The sequence below is a fragment of the Chlamydotis macqueenii genome, chromosome 3 (genome assembly GCF_036417535.1).
Source record: "Chlamydotis macqueenii isolate bChlMac1 chromosome 3, bChlMac1.mat, whole genome shotgun sequence".
NCBI classification, from domain to species: domain Eukaryota; kingdom Metazoa; phylum Chordata; class Aves; order Otidiformes; family Otididae; genus Chlamydotis; species Chlamydotis macqueenii.
Window position 1 is genome coordinate 108881951 of NC_141558.1, and position 17258 is coordinate 108899208.

Genomic DNA, 17258 nt, shown 5'->3' on the forward strand with positions numbered 1-17258 from the left:
GGCCAAGGGGCGGGGCTTGGCAGTGGCGGGGATACCCCGATGCGCCTGGCAGGATGTCTCATCGGGGCTGACGTCGGTGGTTGTGTGGGATTTTTTTTGTTCCTTCTAACAAAAAAATGCCCCCAGACCTCTCCAGATCCTCCATACTACAAGTTTAAGGCCGGGCTCCTGGGGATGAGAGCCCGCGGGGGTGCTGAGGGTGTCACCGGGGCAGTTTGGGGCCCCCATACGCTGCAGCCAGCCTCCTGGTGTGGGAGGGGAGGCGGGAATGTTCCATCGAAGGTTTCGTAGAATCATAGAATGGTTTGGGATGAAAGGGGCCTTAAATTTCATCCAGTTCCAATCCTCCTGCCCTGGGCAGGGACACCTTCCCCTAGACCAGGTTGCCCAAAGCCCCATCCGGCCTGGCACTGGACACTTCCAGGGATGGGGCATCCACAGCTTCTCGGAGCAACCTGTTCCAGTGCCTCACCACCCTCACAGGAAAGAATTTCCTCCTTATATCTAATCTAAATCTACCCTCTTCCAGATAAAGCCGTCACCCCTGTCCTCTCGCTACATGCCCTTGTCGAAGTCCCTCTCCAGCTTTATGTTTTGATATCCAGGTCACTCCTACCAGTCTTTTCCTCTCACTCCAGAAGAAATTTTCAGAATTAAAATACTGTGAGCAGGAGGAAGCTGCAAATACTTGTGGAAGGATTCCTCCACAGTAAGAGCAGCTGCAAAATTAAACATTTAGAGGAAAAGAAATGCATTGTCAGAAGAAGAAAAAATGTCAATTGAAAGAGTCATTATGTCAGAGATCAGTGGTGAGACTGACAGAATGCCCATTTATAAAATACAGATCTGAGTACACTGCCTTACGTCAAAGTTTTAAACTGGAACACAATGAAGATGCAATCACTTAGTAAATGTGATGTGATGGATGTTGTGGGATGATCTTGACAAATCCCCTCCAGTATGCAGACAGGGTGGCACAGTAACCTTGTTTTAGATAATATCATAAATGAGATTCTTGGCCGAACTCAAAACAGTTTGAAAAATATACTTTAATATAAAACTGTCCAACTACCCATAAAAGTTTATTAGGCAGTATTTTAGATTACAATCATTGGAGGAGTCAAAGTCAGGTCTTTGCTGTTCTTCTGTCCTTGTTCATGTCTAAACAGAACTAGGTAATCATACTTTACAACCAAATTACACTGATGGAATAACAGTAACTTCCATATGATACATGAGCAAATTGTTCTTTTCGTGCGTGTACTGTCAAAAGCAAGAGTAATGCTTCTGCAACTACGTAGTTTTGGTAGTCACGAATGAAAACTTGGAAGTTTTGTTTCATTGTGGAAATCTAAAGGCTCAATGGGAGAATTTATTTCCAATATTAAACATTAAAATGAATGGTTGGATAAAACCATTTTGTTGTGATTTTAAATGCACCACTTTGAGTAAGGTTCACTGGCAAAATACGCTGTAGCAGTAATTTACAAGTAAAATCACACTCAAAGAGCGTTGTGGAGAACGTACAGTCTGTGTGACTAGTCTGGTGCTGATAAATAAGCCCAGGCTCTTGCTTATGAAATCTCACACACCAAAAACTTCCCTTGCGCTTAGTGCTGCCTGCCCATGAAGCTCCCTGAAGCCTTCTCTCAGAAGGGTAAAGGAAAAATTATCAAATTTATGCATTCACCAAATATTTTGGTGTTCTGTAACAGTGAAAGAAATTATGAGAATCTTAGTGGCTCTGTGAACCCTGCTTGTGAGAGAAGTGTGCAGAACTCAGGAAATTTAGAGTAAGGGGGCTTTAAAGTAAAGCTTTTGAGAAGAAAAAAGGTGGCTAAGTCAATGAATGATGGTCAAACTTTGAATCAGCTGAATTGTATCCCTGTTCTAAATCGAAGGATAGATTTCCAGAGTGAGTTTATGGATAGAGGAAGGGGTAAAATCTGGCTTTTGGTAAAACGTTGAAGTAATTCGCATACAACATTTAGGTCAGATTTTCTCCAGGCTGATTTTGGCACCATCATTCCTTTGTTCTTTCGTCCCACAAACGTCACTTCTACTGCTGGCAGGAGTATTCAGCACCTATATGAATGGTGCTGATGTTTTGTCACTGCAAATTTACTCAGGCTGTAGGTGAACAGGTCTGGACCTTTGTCACTGCAGCCATGTCCCAGGATGTGCTGCAGTGTTACTCTTGGGTCTCTCCAAAAATAACACCATTATGGCCTGAGAAGAACTCTGTTTTGAAGCTGGTAGGTAGATGAGGTTCAGATCAACTTGGAGCAGACATTGCAGTTGTCTCTCTATGTGCAACTTTAATTTTTTGCTTTGTTGGATTTGATAAGGACTCAGGCTGTTGTTGGCTGGGCTAACGCCGCAGGGAGCAGGCTCACAGACATTGTAGAGGTGTGAGCTTTACTTCTGTGGTGCAGAGAGTCGCTGAAGTTAGAGAGACTTTGATTGCTTTTGAATTGGCGTTGTGGAATACTTACGCTAAATGGCTTTCACAAGCACTGCATATAGAAGCTGCCCATGCCTGAGCGGGCTCACATGTGGTCAGTCCAGCAAGCTGCTCTCACCAACAGAGCCTCCCTCCTTTTTTAGATACTTTTCACAGACAGATGCTCCTTGTGACTGAATTTGCTGTCCAGGGGAGCAGGTTTGGCATCGGGTGACAGCTTAAACCCTGACTGTATGTGTAGGTCTCCTCTATTTGCTTGTTTAGACCACAGCCTAGCAGACACTTTAGCATGCTTTTAATTTAAAACAGAGCTGTTACCAGCTTAAGTCTGGTTTGTGCCCATCCTGTGTTGTCCTGCGAATGGATTACGTGGACTCCGCAGGTGCTCAGGCAAGCAGCGGACGGGCTGTGGACCTGGACGCGCTACGGCCACACTTCCATGGCACCGTGCTGCCTGGACTCAGCTGGTTAACATGCAGCCCAGCCACCTGTCTCACTGACCTATCTTCTCTCCATCATACCTTCAGTCTCCTTCGTACCGTGTATGCCTTCAACCTAATTTAAACGCTTTCAGTGTTGCCTCTGGTTTTGTTTTACCCTGGGTATCCCAAACTTTCAGCTCAGTTATTTGAAAGTTGACTGCAAACAGCCAAGTTGAACACATGCATAATACAATATATATTCAATTTCTTTGAAACCTGAAGGTCTTAGGAGTGTACTCAAGTGCTCTGTTTATTTGTGGCTATTCAGCATTAGGCTGCATTTGACAGAAAAGATTAAACACTGGGCAAAAATGACAAAAACATAACTCACTTTTTGTAGTGCACTTGCTATATACATTTTCATGAAAAACTGAAATACAAGTTAAATACATACTTATTTTATTCCAGGCTATAGAATAAGTGTATTTAGGCAGTTTTTCAAAGTGTATTGTACACTGCATGCACAATAAATCAGTTTAATAGCTCAGCTGTTTTACAATTTGTGTTCAAAGAATTGTATGATAGGCAATGAGATCATGTCATGGCATGATTTGTTGTCCATTTGGACCATATCCATTTTTTAATTAAAAATTTGGGAAACCCAAACTGATAGATGAAATGTATAATAATCATTTCAATATGAGCATTTGCTCCAAGAAAGAAACTCCATATGTTATGTTCAGTTTTGAAATCCCTCCAAATAGAGGATTTAAGACAAGAAATTTTGAACGTGATTTCATTGCAGTATTACACTGAAGAGTGGTGTAATATTTTTTCAAAATGATGTAACAGTTTCCAAACACAGATTTTGGAATCTTATGCTGAAATCAAGATAATATTTTAGGGCCCGCACTGTTAGCTTTAAAACTGTCCTTGAAAGGATGACTTGTCCGTGTTGACAAGAACTTCTACCTGTGTGAAATATCTTATAAAGATAGCTTATGACTACCAGGTCACCGTCAAATAGTAACATTAATAATATTCAAGTCTACATTTGTAAAGACTTATGCATGCAGTTTTGTCTCTTACACATTGTTTAGATGTGTGGACTAAATGTACTGTGCCTCAAACACCAACAACCTTGAAATTATCCTACGTAAGTATATACATATATGATGCTGTATATGTTTAGTACCACAGTAAATATAACTGTAATCAAAGGATACTAGACATATGTAGGACCATAGTTAAATTGTGATTAAGAAAAAAAGCTAGAAAAATTCATTTTTCTAACAGTATTTCACAGTAGAAGGAGGCAGTCCTTTCTCACTGAATTTAACCCCCTCAGGATCTGTAAACATCATAGCTATTATTCTATCAGTATAATAATTGAATATTTTATTCATAATGGTAAGTAGCTAACCAACATGAATAAAGTTGTCATAACACAATAACACTTTCAGACAAAACAGGTATTTATTAAAAGAAACATTTATAAATATTTTGTCTTGCATTTTAAACTACATTTTCATAAATAACAATATTTAAAAGTGCTGAATATGGTAGGATAGTCAGCAACGCCACTGTAAACAGATTTGTTTTCCACTTTGCAGATTTTTTTAGATCCCATTTTGTCAAACACTACAACAGTTAAAATATTTGCATAGGGAATAGAGAATAGCCCTTTTAATCATCTCCTGAATTCTATATAAATTACAAAACCAAATGAGTTTAAGAAACAGTTCGTTAAATTGTTCGTATATATATCCAAAAAAAGCACACAGGTTTCAAGTAAAAAGAATGGTTAAAAAATTCCCCAGACTTGCTATTTGAAGCATGTTCAATAAATTAAAAAAATGAGAGGTAGTAAAACAAAGGAAAGAAAAAAATAAGCCCCAGAAAAGAAACTAAGACCTGCATCCTACCAGTTACTATGTCACGGCAGACTCGCCTCGGCAGCGGAGGCTCCGGTGGGAGCTGGCACCGGAGGCTGCCTGCAAGGGGTAACTGGGCGGTTGGAGCCAAGGGTGCTGGGGCTAGATTCCACTCAAGGACACAACTGCCAGACCTTCCAGTCCCATCAAAAGCAACGGGCTTATGCCATGTTTAGTCCTCTGTAAGTGAGAAGAACCTTGCCTCTTAAGTCTTAGTATAAGACCAGAGTTGTCAGTGTTAAATATATATATATACATACATGCATATATATATTTAACAAGTATTCAAAACCATTTCTTGGTTATCTTTAGCAGTTTGTGAGGGATGCTAATGCTCATTTTGCTTGTACATGGTTGATATGACGATGGGGTTTTTTAAGTTCCAAGTCACTGTCTCTTTAAACATCAAAATGCATCCTAAAATTGGACATTTTTTGATAAAAAGGCCAAGCAAACACCTATTAAAAACACCATGGCAGCCAAGTGATGGGAATACTGTGCTGCCTTAGCTCTGATTAAGGGCTCAGTACAGGATTCTTTACCCAGGAAAGACACCCGTTGCACTTCTGGAGGCATTTTGCTTGGGTAAGGACCATAGGTTTAGGAGCCCTTGAGGTTTGGTTTAATATTACTCTCCAAACCCCTTGTTTTCAAGGAGTTACTCAAAATCAATGAGGCTAGAAGCTAAGATAGGTCTTCTTTAACTTGCCACCTCGTAAAACATTACTTTGTTTAAAAACATTTTTTTACCAGATCTAGCTTTCAAAAAAAACTCTTACAGGACAGATGCAATTCATCAAAATGTTCTAAAATGCTCTAAAATGCTACATGTAGGCAATCTTTTATTAAATTTCTTTATTCAAAAAACTAAATTATCAAGCTTTTTGTTTGTTTTTTTTGTTTGTTTTTTTTGTTTTTTTTTTTTTCTGAAGTACATAACATTATACAACAGTGTTAGAACTGGATAGCCAGTCTTTAATAAATCAATTACAGTATCTGACATCTGAAATGTACATTGAAAATCTTTGTTCTTGTAACAATCAAACAATATCAGCGCATAGACTGTGTCACCCAGATACGGATCCCTTTAAGTGGTTTGTGCTTTTTTTTTCTTCCTTTTTTTTTTTTTTTTTTTTTTTTGACATTGCAAACTCTGTAATGAAAATGCCACAGTTTTGGCAGTGAACAACCAGAGGAATCCTCCGCTTGATTTATTTTAAATAAACAGTGATAAATAGCTCTTTTTTTTTTTTTTTTCTGTACAGAAATATTGGCTTCAAAAAGTCAGTGTATTGTACTCAGTAGAGCATGTTGAGTAATGCTACACCTTAAAAATTGGCTTTTTTTTTCAGTTAGTGATGTTAAAAAATGCAAGCCTCTTTCTGGTTTGCTGCAATTGTTTCTATGTACCTTAAGACTGTATTGCACAAAAAAAAAGTTCTTAAATACAGATATAATTTATGTTATTGGATTAAATATTGCAACAACTAAGTGGTAAGTGAAGCAGTTTTACCTTGCACATGCAGTGTGAGGATACACAAGGAGACTGTTCATAAAACTACAAATACATCATTGCAATCTTGACTGCAGTGGGGTGAAAGGAGTGTGAAACAAATGTATTTTGGCAAATCCATTGTTCCCCTCCCATGCCATCTCGAGCAAGGAGGACCTTGGTAAAAATGTAGACAGAGACCATAATATGTATTTGTTTTCTTCACAGTAGCCTGAGTAGTGCTAAACTGTAGTTCTCCAGGAACCCAGCTCCAGATGTTATTAAACTACTTTTCTTCCATCCCACCCACCCCCAAAAAAATCAAGTTAATTTGTTTGAAAATTAAAACTAAGTTTCAGAAGTAGAGCCTGTAATACTTTCAACGAGAGACTTATAAATCTGAGAGTTCAAAAACCTTGGAAAAGAGTCTCTGTGCATTAGGGTGTATATCTGGAGCTGGGCATCTTCATACATGTGAGGGCTGGGATCCAGCAAGTTTCTGTTGATCACTTCTCTCACCCGGGAATCAAGGCTAACCTGAAGAAGATGAGAACAGACCAACATTAAACAGTAATATCGGAAAGGCTGTTGTGTGTATCTTTATTTCACGGGGCTCCACAAAAAACGCACCGAGTTTATCAGTTTATTCAAGTAATGCTCTGTGCCTCTTTCAGAGGCACCACACAATTGCAGACTGAGACCATCAACTCTGTTTCACTTTTGACTTGATCTTTGCATCCATCTCAAGATCTGTAAGGTGAAGTGCAGCTGTATAACAGAATAAATACAATGCAACTAAATAAAGCGCTGCAGTAACCTGGGTTTCCCAAAATACGTTATTTTACCTTAAAAATAGTTTTTACTTATGTAAAATTATTTCTCTCAAATTAATGTTGAATTACTCTTATTCAGAGAGCTGAAATGTTGTTTTTTTTTTTTCTGACCATTTGTGGTTAAATCTTTAGAAGCTTTCTATTCAGTATTCTCATCTGGCTGCCCTACAGATTTTTTTTCCCAATTTTTTTTTTCAGACACTACACTTGTTATTCACAAACTACCCAGAGTTTTTTTTTGTCATTTTTATCATGTTAATTTCCCCATTGATATTAACTATTTCCAATTTGTTCTTCTTTTCAAGACCCTTTAACAGCTGGTGATTTTCAGGATATCATGATTCTATATGTCCATATTGAAGTTGTTAGCAAGTTTCAATTTTAGCTTCTCATTTACTTCCCATTTGTAATGAACTCCCACGCCTAGGCAGAAAAGGGTGTATTATGCTTGGGATGAATGCACAGATGATTTTCGAATATCATTTAGAAGTCTGAATGAACGTACAGCTTATCTACAAAATGCTCTAAAAACAGTAAGATTAATGCCTTCGGGATTAAACGAAATGGCAGCAGCAGGGAAGCCCACTGGGGCCAGCAAGGGTTTACTCAGCTAAGAAGAAAAAGGCTAAAACACCAAACAGAGAAATACCAAGTGTAGAGCAGTTAAGCTACTGTCATTTATACCAGGTTGCAGTCTGATGCCATGACTCTGCAACCAGGTAAGTAGATATTCATATTGTCTGAAGGACTGAGTTCAACCCTGGAAAGCTGCACGTACTGAGCTAGCTTGATATGTGAAGGATGCTAGCAGACATGCAAACTCAGAACATGTATGGATGTGGGAGCTTTGTGAAACAAAGTCTTTGAGATGCAGTGGTATGGCATGGCATGGTATGATGTGAAGAGTAAATATACATTGTCATTTCATCTTCAGTACCAACTATAGAGTCTGGCATTTTTTGGTTTGTTGGCACATAGGAGTATGTTCCTGCACCTGCAGGTGAGCTCTTTCTCCTCCAAGATTTGCTGTTACTTGGTTATGGGTCACAAGGCTCAACTATGATGCAGCCTAACTGTGAGTAAAACTGTTGCCTGTTGATGGTGGCAAACTGTACCTATGACTCAAGTGAGCTATCTCTGCCAAGCATCCATTACACTTGCTTCATGCACGCTCTCCATCTGAGTGCTCAAGGCTACGCCTGCACACAGCACCCTGGGCGCAGAAGACATCCATCCCGTGTGCCTCCCTTACAGCTGGGCTGCGCAAGCAGATCGGACTGCACAGCAGGAATGAACAGACCGGTGAGGCTGCTTGGGCACTGACTACCCGCTTTCAGACAAAAAAGCATCCAGGGATGTCGTGTTGTGGTAGTTTTGAGAAGCAATGTTGCAGCCATGCGTCTTTGGAATTTATTTGAATAGATTTCAATCTTAGACCACTGCATTTCTGTAGTACAGAAAGAACACTGCCCTGGTTTCAGCTGGGATGGAGTTAATTTTCCTCTCAGTAGCTGATGTGTTTTGGATTTTGTGTGTGAAGAATGTTGATAAAGACACTGATGGTATGAGTTGTTGCTAATGAGACCAAGGGCACTGTCTGGCTTCCCAGGTTTTGCTAATGTGCAGGTACAGGAAGCTGGGAGGGATACAGACAGAACAGCTGACCCAAACTGGCCAAAGAGAGTATCCCATGCCATAAATGTCCCGCTCAGCACTTAAGTGGGGAGTGGGCTGGTGAGCTGCCTCTTTTTTTTTATTGTCAGTGTTTGGAATTGTTCCGGGATCATTTACAGGGTTTTTTTTTGTTTCATGATTGCTGCTTGGGACAGGCTATATCGGTCATCAGGTCGTCGGGTGGTGAGAAATTGTGTATAATTCATTGGGTTTTTGTTTGGTTTTATTATTATTATTATTACTGTTTTTCTATTATTATTATCACTATAATTATATATATAAAATTATCTTTTCCTTTGCTATCCTAGTAAACTGTCTTTACCTCAACCCACGAGTTTTCTTTTCTTCCCGATTCTCTCCCCCGTCCCCTGGGGAGGGGGAAGGTGCTTGAGCAGCTGTGTGGTACTTGATTGCCTACTGAGGCTAAACCACACAACACACTAAAGATTCAGGCAGTTCTCCCCGACAGACATGCACATGCATACACACAGGCATGTATTTTGGCAAAACCAGTTTATGCAGGTAGCTAATTGATTCTTCATTATCAAATGTAACGTCTGGGATAAAATGCTCAAATTTGGTAGGATGGTGGGGGAGTTTTTTGGCCACTGAATATAGTAAAAATTAATAGCAGTTATAGAATGAAAAAAAATTTGTTCTATTAATTGACATTGTAGTTTTTCAGTGACTCACTAAAGTCAGATGGCAAAACTAGATGGAGTTACTAAAGGTATTTCCTTATTAATTTCCTTATTAAACAGATGTATACAAGGTATTTGTTTAAAACACAAAAACCTTCTGCCTCAATAACTCCATCACTGGACAAGTGATGCTAAATATTTCAGCTCCTGTGCCAAAGGTAGTATCTGGAATGGGGTGCTGAGATGAACAAGAACTTTTCAGCTCCTGTGTTGATCAAAGCGTTGCAGACCGTCCTTGTTTGCCTCAAGTTTTCCAGTAGGTGCAGGAGCAATGTGACACCTGCGCACATCCAGCACATCAAATTTGTGAGCAGTTTTGTTAAACCCTGAGTGCAACAACACTTCATTAGTATTTGAATTCTAACTGCTGGTGCATGTTGGCTTAGAAAGACCATGGAGCATTCAGTACATATATGTGTACTAGAGATACAGATACACTGTAAGAAATGCGCATTTTTAGATTGCTGAACTGGCAGTTATCTCACTCCAAAGCAAATGCATACACCACGGCACAAGAGAAGATAATGGAGCTATAAATTGCTGTTGGCTTCATTCATATGAATGAAGTTGCAGATTGCTACTGCAAGGAGCGCAAAAGTGAAATGCAGCAAGCAGAGTCCACAGTGAGCATAAATTATCATAAAGCCATTGAGCAGAAAGTCAGATGTAATGCGCAGAGACAAGGCAAAGGAGGTAAAGGTACATGACGTGGCCTAAGAAAGACTCTTCTACAGTGCTATATCTTTATATATCTCTCTATTCCAAAACATGGTTTGATAGGGGATGCTTTTTCTTTACTCCAGGTGAAGTAATTTCAGATTTTATCTATTTCAGTTTGATGATTTAAGAAAATTTTATATAATTTCCTAGATATTATCGTACCTTTAATTGGAGAAAATATGTGATCTCCATTCCTGGATGAGTTGATCTCACTTCAGTGCAAATTTGGATTTTTCTCCCAGACAGCTGTTGCAGCAAATAAATCTATAACAATTCTGATTTCAATTCCTTAATTTTGGTGCCTTTTTTTTTCCAGAAGTCTGCATGTCTAACTTCCTCTCTCTGGCAGGCATGTGGCATTATTAAAGAAACATACCCATTTCTCACCCTTCTGTTTCTGGAGTTTCTCTTTTATTCCCTTCTAATAGAGAGCTTTGAGGTGTTGCGTCCAGTGATGCTAAGTGGCTCGGCACCTGTATCTTTACTTTTTCTGTCCCTCCCTTTCCTGATTTAACGTTCATACTAAGACTTTCATCTGACAGATCAGGCAGACTTTCAGACCCCGATCTGACAATCCAGGATATAATATTTCTGCTCTGGAATAACAGAAAATGCAAATGTAACATTTACAGCTTTACCTCTTTTGGTGATAGTATAGAAATGTAATCTTCATATATAAGTCTTGCTTTTTCTTCAATAACTTTCTTGTTCTGTTCCTTCTTTAGATCTTCACATGCAAGCCAGAAAAGTAGGTTCTCCTCACTATACTCTGTTCGAAGAAACTCTCTGAAAAGGTTCCTCCCAGCTGGTGTTTTCATCATCTTGTCAAAATTCTGAGCCCAAGACAAAATTTCATCTGCAGTAGGGTTTTGGCTGCAAAAGCAAAGTATCATTACAAATATGCTTCTATTTTTGTAGCAGTGTTTTCATACATTTGTCCAAAAATTCTCCTTTCAATTGCACTTTAGTCCAGAGCGAAAACTGGAAGAAACAAGGCTTCAGCTGTGACAGGGGAATTTTGTTCGCTCTTTGCTTTTCATTATCTCAGTAGCCCACTAAACATGTTTAATGTTATGAGACATTCACTTGGCTTTCTACAAGTTTTCTACTGGTGTTGTTAGCCATCAGACTCAAAGACAAAATCCCACAACTGCTCTGAATTCCTGCCTCTGCAGTTAAAGGAGATGTGATTTCAGGGAGCTGGTAATAGACTCTCTTTCATGAGGGGTTTGGATGACACCTGATGTCCCTGCCTGCTTCTGCTGGTGTTCGGCCAGTCACTGGCTGCCACACAATTTGGTTGAGGAAGGACAAGAAAAAAAAAAGGCTCTTGGCAGCCAAGAGCATACTAATGAGGCCCAACAAAACAGTAATTCAGAGAGCTTTTAAATTAGCATATTTCTCTGTGCTTGTACCTAAGGGTTGCTAAGTGTCCCTCTGTTTGGTGCTATTGACCTGAATGATGATCTATTGGCATGAGATGTGATGGACGTTGCTGGCAAAACTGGACAGAGAAGGAATGGGGAAAAAGTCCTTATTCCCATTTTCTGAAGGAAAATATTAATAGCTTGTAACAGTGGACGTACTGGATAAGTGACTGGAAATGTAACCTGCATCACTAATCCATTAATGCACAAATGAATGGCTTGAGAAGGTAATACTCCAGGCTCCTTAACAACAATTAAATATGGCTTCAAACTTAATTCTGAGCGCTCACTCTCTCCTTCCTGGTAGAATCCAACACAAGAGCTTTACTAGCTGTTGTTAATAGCTTCTCTGTAATCACGGTAAGTGACATTTGTCCATATGATTTCTCTTCAAGTCCATTTATCAACTCCTAGTCTGTATGCAAGGCAGACTGGATGATGGGAAGCTATCTCTGATAATAAATGATAAAGTATTTAAGATTTAAACTATCCAGCAAAAAAAAATTGTAATCTGAACCAAAAAGTATAAACATACAGATTTGAAGGTGAAAAGTCCTCTCTCTGAGGAGAGTGAAGAGAACCTGCTGAGGTGTATGGAGCTGACAAGCAACCTGTGCTCCCTCATTGTCTCTTGGGAAGGTCTCTTCACTATAGTATTTTGTGGAAATTTCCAACATTGTCCTCTCATAAATGACCACGAGTAATGAAGACACTGAGTTGTTTGGGTTGCTTTTACTATCAATCATATCCTCTAGAGTTAAGTTTCAATTTACTTTTTATGGGATTAGAGAACTCAAGGCCACTGATAGGTTAGCATTTTTCCCAACACAATAAATATGGGCCCAAGCTTTAGACAGACATAGAAGCTCAGACTTTCAGTGGTGTTAGCCTTTTTTCAAGATACGTGTTTCCTGGTTAATTCAGATGAAACCATAGTCCAAGCTGTTTTATGAAAGCCATGTTAAAAATCTGACTGTGAAGTACGCCTTTGCCCATTAGTTTTGCTTCTTGTCTGGGTAAAGAGAAGAAAATAATCCTTCAGGCAGCAGAGGCTTCTTATAGAGACCATAGATCTATGGAACTGTGCATGCACCTCCCATTCCTCCCCATCATTCTTTTCCCACAAATAAGAAACTGTAAGTGAATGAACATCTTATGAATGTCTCTGTTGGCATTTCATTGTCAGGACAGATTTTGCAAGAAAATAGAAATTTTTGCAAGAAAAGTAATTAGAGGGACATTCGCAAAGTATAAAAAACAAGGCAAATTAAAAACATTTACTAGACAACAGTTTGACCAACTTACCATTCTTCTATGACTTGGATACTCTCCATTTTGGTCGTATGTGTTGGCCTTCCTGCATTGTCTCCTCTATCTTCATTCCTAACAGTGAGGCTGCAATGTAGTACAACACTTTATTTTGTCTAGAGAAAGTTATTTTAAAACAGTGACTATAGTAATGTAAACTTTTAAAAGATATAAACCTATGTAAAGTGTAATTTTTCATTCTTGCTCCTAAAATTTACACCCACAGTTTGAAGAGAAATTTTTATATGTCCTTTTTTCCCCTTAATTCTGATGAATGTTATTAACAGTTGCTATTAGCATGTGTAATTTTTTACAAGCTCACAGTTAATCCACTGAAAGATGGACATAAACTTAGAGGTAACTTTTTGAGTGATTTGTCATAGTAAATTGAGAATATTAGTAACAATATGGGTAGGGGGGGGATGAGAATATCTGAACATTGATGAAGCTTTGGTGCCCCACCAGTTCTGGATGGTTGTTCATTCTTTATGAACGTTCCCTTTTATCTCTCCAGGATGTGGTGGCAGTAGACGGCTTGGGTACAGAACTTAGTGTGTGGCACCTCCTTATGATTTCCTTCTCTGACCCAAATTTGTTTTTAATTCCAGAAAGCAAAACTTACTGGCCTCTCAACAGAAAGGCATCCATTACCCTCATATCACTGGAAGTAAGGAAAAGAAAGACTTCCTTTATGTAAGGATGTTTTTAATTTCTTTTTTTTTTTCTCTTTCGAACTGGTAACTAGCATCACATATTTTTTTTTCTGTAAATATCTTTTTAATTGAATTTGCTTTAGTGGTAGCGACTTCCTCTGTGTGTGCTCTGTATGAATGTTCTGGAACATAGTATTGCCACTGAAAACAGAATTCCTGATAACTACTGAAATAAAGCATGTTTTGAAAAACATAAGTATTCATATAGGAAACCTAATTCCAATAATTAAGCTTAAGAAGTGGAATGTAAGTAAGGAGATGGAGATGTCCCTTCATCAGGTGTTCCCTACATGTCCAGCTGAGAGAAAACAAGCAACCAAGCAAAAAATTCCCCCTCCCAATCCCAACAGAGCTCATATTTGAATATTTAGTATTCACCATACAATGATGCTCTCAGTCATCCTAAGTGGCAATACAGAAAAATGTGTTGGTAGCATAAAGCTTCTCCCTCCCCCACTAATCTGAATAACTTCTGCACAGCTCTAAGAAGAAATCCCAGCTTTAAGACATTTTTAGCACCAATAACCTTTCTTTCTAGCCCCTCTGCATTTATGAGTTTCATCAATATTTTTTCAAGCGCTTGGCAAAGTTAGTAGGTGATTTCAAATTCTCTTCTGAAAAGTGGAAGTTTAAGCTCCCAGGTAAAGCAGAGCACATATTAAGACTTAAACATTACAAAGACGTACACTTTCAAATGAAGCTGTTTGATACTGGTTGCTCCTTCACTTACCTGCCAAGACCTTAGTTCAGGCCCTTGGTCCTGCTTCCCCTGTTACAGCGTAGGAATGCAGCTCCAGTGCTGCTAAGGTGTTAGGGTGTCATCAACTGCTGCAGGAGAAACAACACATCCTGAACTCTGGGGTTGGCAGGTAAAAAGCCTTTCCATCTCCTCTGACCTGTTGCTTGTCAGTCTATAGAGGGAGCACCCAGGAAAGCCAATGAGAGTTCCGTATGTAGGAGGAGAAAAAAAAAGGGACCATCCACTTTCTGTCTTGTAATCTTTAAGTCCACACATGTAACTGCTTAGGGTCACCTTGTGTCTGGCTAGAGCACAAAGCTGGGGTGAGGGAGAAGCAGGGAAGGCACAGGGCTTCTCCCTCTCCCTCCCTCCCGCCTTCCCTCCTTTGCAGTCCGTAGGTAGAGCAGCATTTATCTTCTCTGCTAGGTGCAGAGAAGTGAGCCCCCTTCAGTTCCATGGAAGAGTAACACCATGGCAGGAGGAAACAGCTTGTGTAGGCTGGGAATGCAACAGGGTGTTCACCCAAGTCCATCCAAAAGAGAACGAGGTTGCCTGTTTTCTCTCCTCCATCACATGAGCAGCAGCTAAGCTACACTGAGGTAATTTACTTGTTGGGCAGCAGGCTTATTCCAATGTTTGGATGCAGAGTCTTACTGGAAGTAGAAGGTGACTCATCTGAGACCCATTAATCAACACTGCTCATTTAATTTCATATCTGGGATCAAAAACTGTTGTTTTGCTCATGCAAAATCTCTGCTAAACTTAGGAGAACCAACATGGGCTGATGAAGGTGCAATACAAGTAGTGAGTGGTGAGTAAGAAAGAGAAATAGGAAAACAGACAAGAAAGCCATGTTGACTTCATTGCTGTCAGGAGTAGTGGATAGGCCCTATGCATTTTGATTTTCTACAAGACTATATCTCGGTAAAAAGTTCAGATGGTGGGCCCAGAATGCAGTGTGCGGTTTTCTGGTATCTATACCAGAGTGACAATGCAAGGTAGACACGTGGCCCTAATTCCTTCATCTCACCATTCATAGCTGGAGTGCAATGGCTGAAGTTAGTCAGTGTTGCAAAACAGGGAAGACTCTAAAGAAAGACGTGTTACACTTGGTTGGAACAATTTCTCAAGTTTGGGCATTGTATTTAAAGCTGTGCTAAATTTTTAATACATCTTGGCCTAAATTCTGCATTACATTTCCAGTGACAAACACTAGCACTACATTTCAGCTTTTATTTATCTCCATCTGTCAAGGCTGCGGTTCCATCGGATACATTACTTTTGCTATGTTTTTCCTGTGAAAGAAACCGTCATTTTTATACAGAAGTACATTCAATTCAGACATGTTCTGTTTTCACTCAAGGAACTGGTTCATGTTCGCTTAGAAAAAAAATTAAATATTTACACATTTGTGACTGCAAAGCTAATTTGAAAGCGGCCTTTAAATAACTCTGATCGTAGTAACAGATTGCTACCTTTTACCTCAAAATGACAACACTGCATTGCTGTTTGCTATGTTGCTACCTTCAGCTGAAAACACCCTATCTGTTCACATTTCTCTGTGGAATTCAAGCAGTCCTCAGCAGCAGAGGCACCCTGCATACCTTGAGTTGGTGTCCTTGATACATTATTTTATCATGGAAGCTAACTGATTATGTCAGAAAAATTATGCTGTATAGCGTAAAACCAAACAGAGTAAAAGTAACAGGATAAAGATTAACAAAATGATCTTTGTTAAGGCTTTAAGAAGAGGAAATCGCTGTTACGCCTTATCAAAACATAGTTAAATAAAAGGGAGGTGTTCTAGAGAGACATCTGATACAAATTAACATATATGGTGCCATTATTGTTTATTAGTTGGAGTGCATCCAGCAGATATCTTTAAAATTTAGAGATTTAAATTACCCATGATAAAAGGACAATGAAACTACTCATGCCATAGAAAGAGAGAGTCTGGGGTGTTTAAAGGCAGAACTTAAGTGGAAAGCACAAGCGCTGCTTTGTTTCTGTTCCTGTGGAAGGTTTGTTCTGCCCATTCCTATGCTGATTTTATGGCTCGGGAGGGTATGGTAAAAAGTAGTCAGTAAGCCCAAGTGTCCTGACCTCCATGTATCTTTCAAATCTATCTCAGGTTCCTGACTTCTACAAAAACAATAATCTCTTTAACTACTGCAACAGTATTACATGAGTAATTTGTGTTTGGAGCAAGTCCATTTCTATTTTGCATTCTCAAAAACTTCACAAGTAAAAATGTCAATGACCGGGGACTACCTGAAGAAGCATACATATTGAACAAATTACCACGTATATGGTTAAACTGGTCCAGGTTCCTTGCTGATGTGTTTACAGAAGAACTACTGGGATTCAAAAGACCAATCTTTATTTATTTAGCTACTATTATTCAGCTGTTAATATTCATGTTCATCAATTAAATAGTTTTTCTGTTGAGCAATTACTTTGCTACATCAGCATTGCAGGCCACTGGTGCATGGTATAATAAAAAAGCCAAGCAAATTGGATAAAATAATCAAGAGAGCTGGACTAATTTAAGAGCAAAATCCCACTGACTCTTCTTCCAGGTGTTTCCAGCCGGTAATTTCAGCCTTTTTAAAAAGCTGCTTAGCATCCCTAATGCTGCACTTACCTTCTACTGCCATTAAGAAACTGAAAATAATTTAGAGCTTGGACCTGATCTTTCATTTTCTGTATATCAAGTATGCAGAGAGACTTTAATTACTTCCCAGGGTCAGATTCTGATGTAGCAGTATGCTAAATCTGGCGAACTAGTGAATTACTGTTACCACTATGGCAAGAAGATGATGGCATTGTGA

At 39.2% G+C, this 17258-nt stretch overlaps 1 protein-coding gene across 3 annotated transcripts in view; it reads right to left on the minus strand.

Annotated features, from left to right (window-relative positions):
• Positions 1 to 4310: 4310 nt before the first annotated feature.
• RGS17 (regulator of G protein signaling 17) overlaps positions 4311 to 17258 on the minus strand; it is a 78155-nt gene continuing 65207 nt past the window's right edge. For 2 of the 3 annotated variants that reach the window (XM_086744255.1, XM_086744254.1), the window contains exons 3-5: positions 12973 to 13062; positions 10879 to 11113; positions 4311 to 6849 (exon numbers count right to left, since the gene is read on the minus strand). In XM_086744255.1, the coding sequence (XP_086600381.1) occupies positions 6661 to 6849; positions 10879 to 11113; positions 12973 to 13062 (514 nt within the window). In that variant the 3' untranslated portion in view covers positions 4311 to 6660. The remainder of the gene's footprint in view (positions 6850 to 10878; positions 11114 to 12972; positions 13063 to 17258) is intronic. The other variant, XM_086744256.1, reaches the window with a different exon arrangement.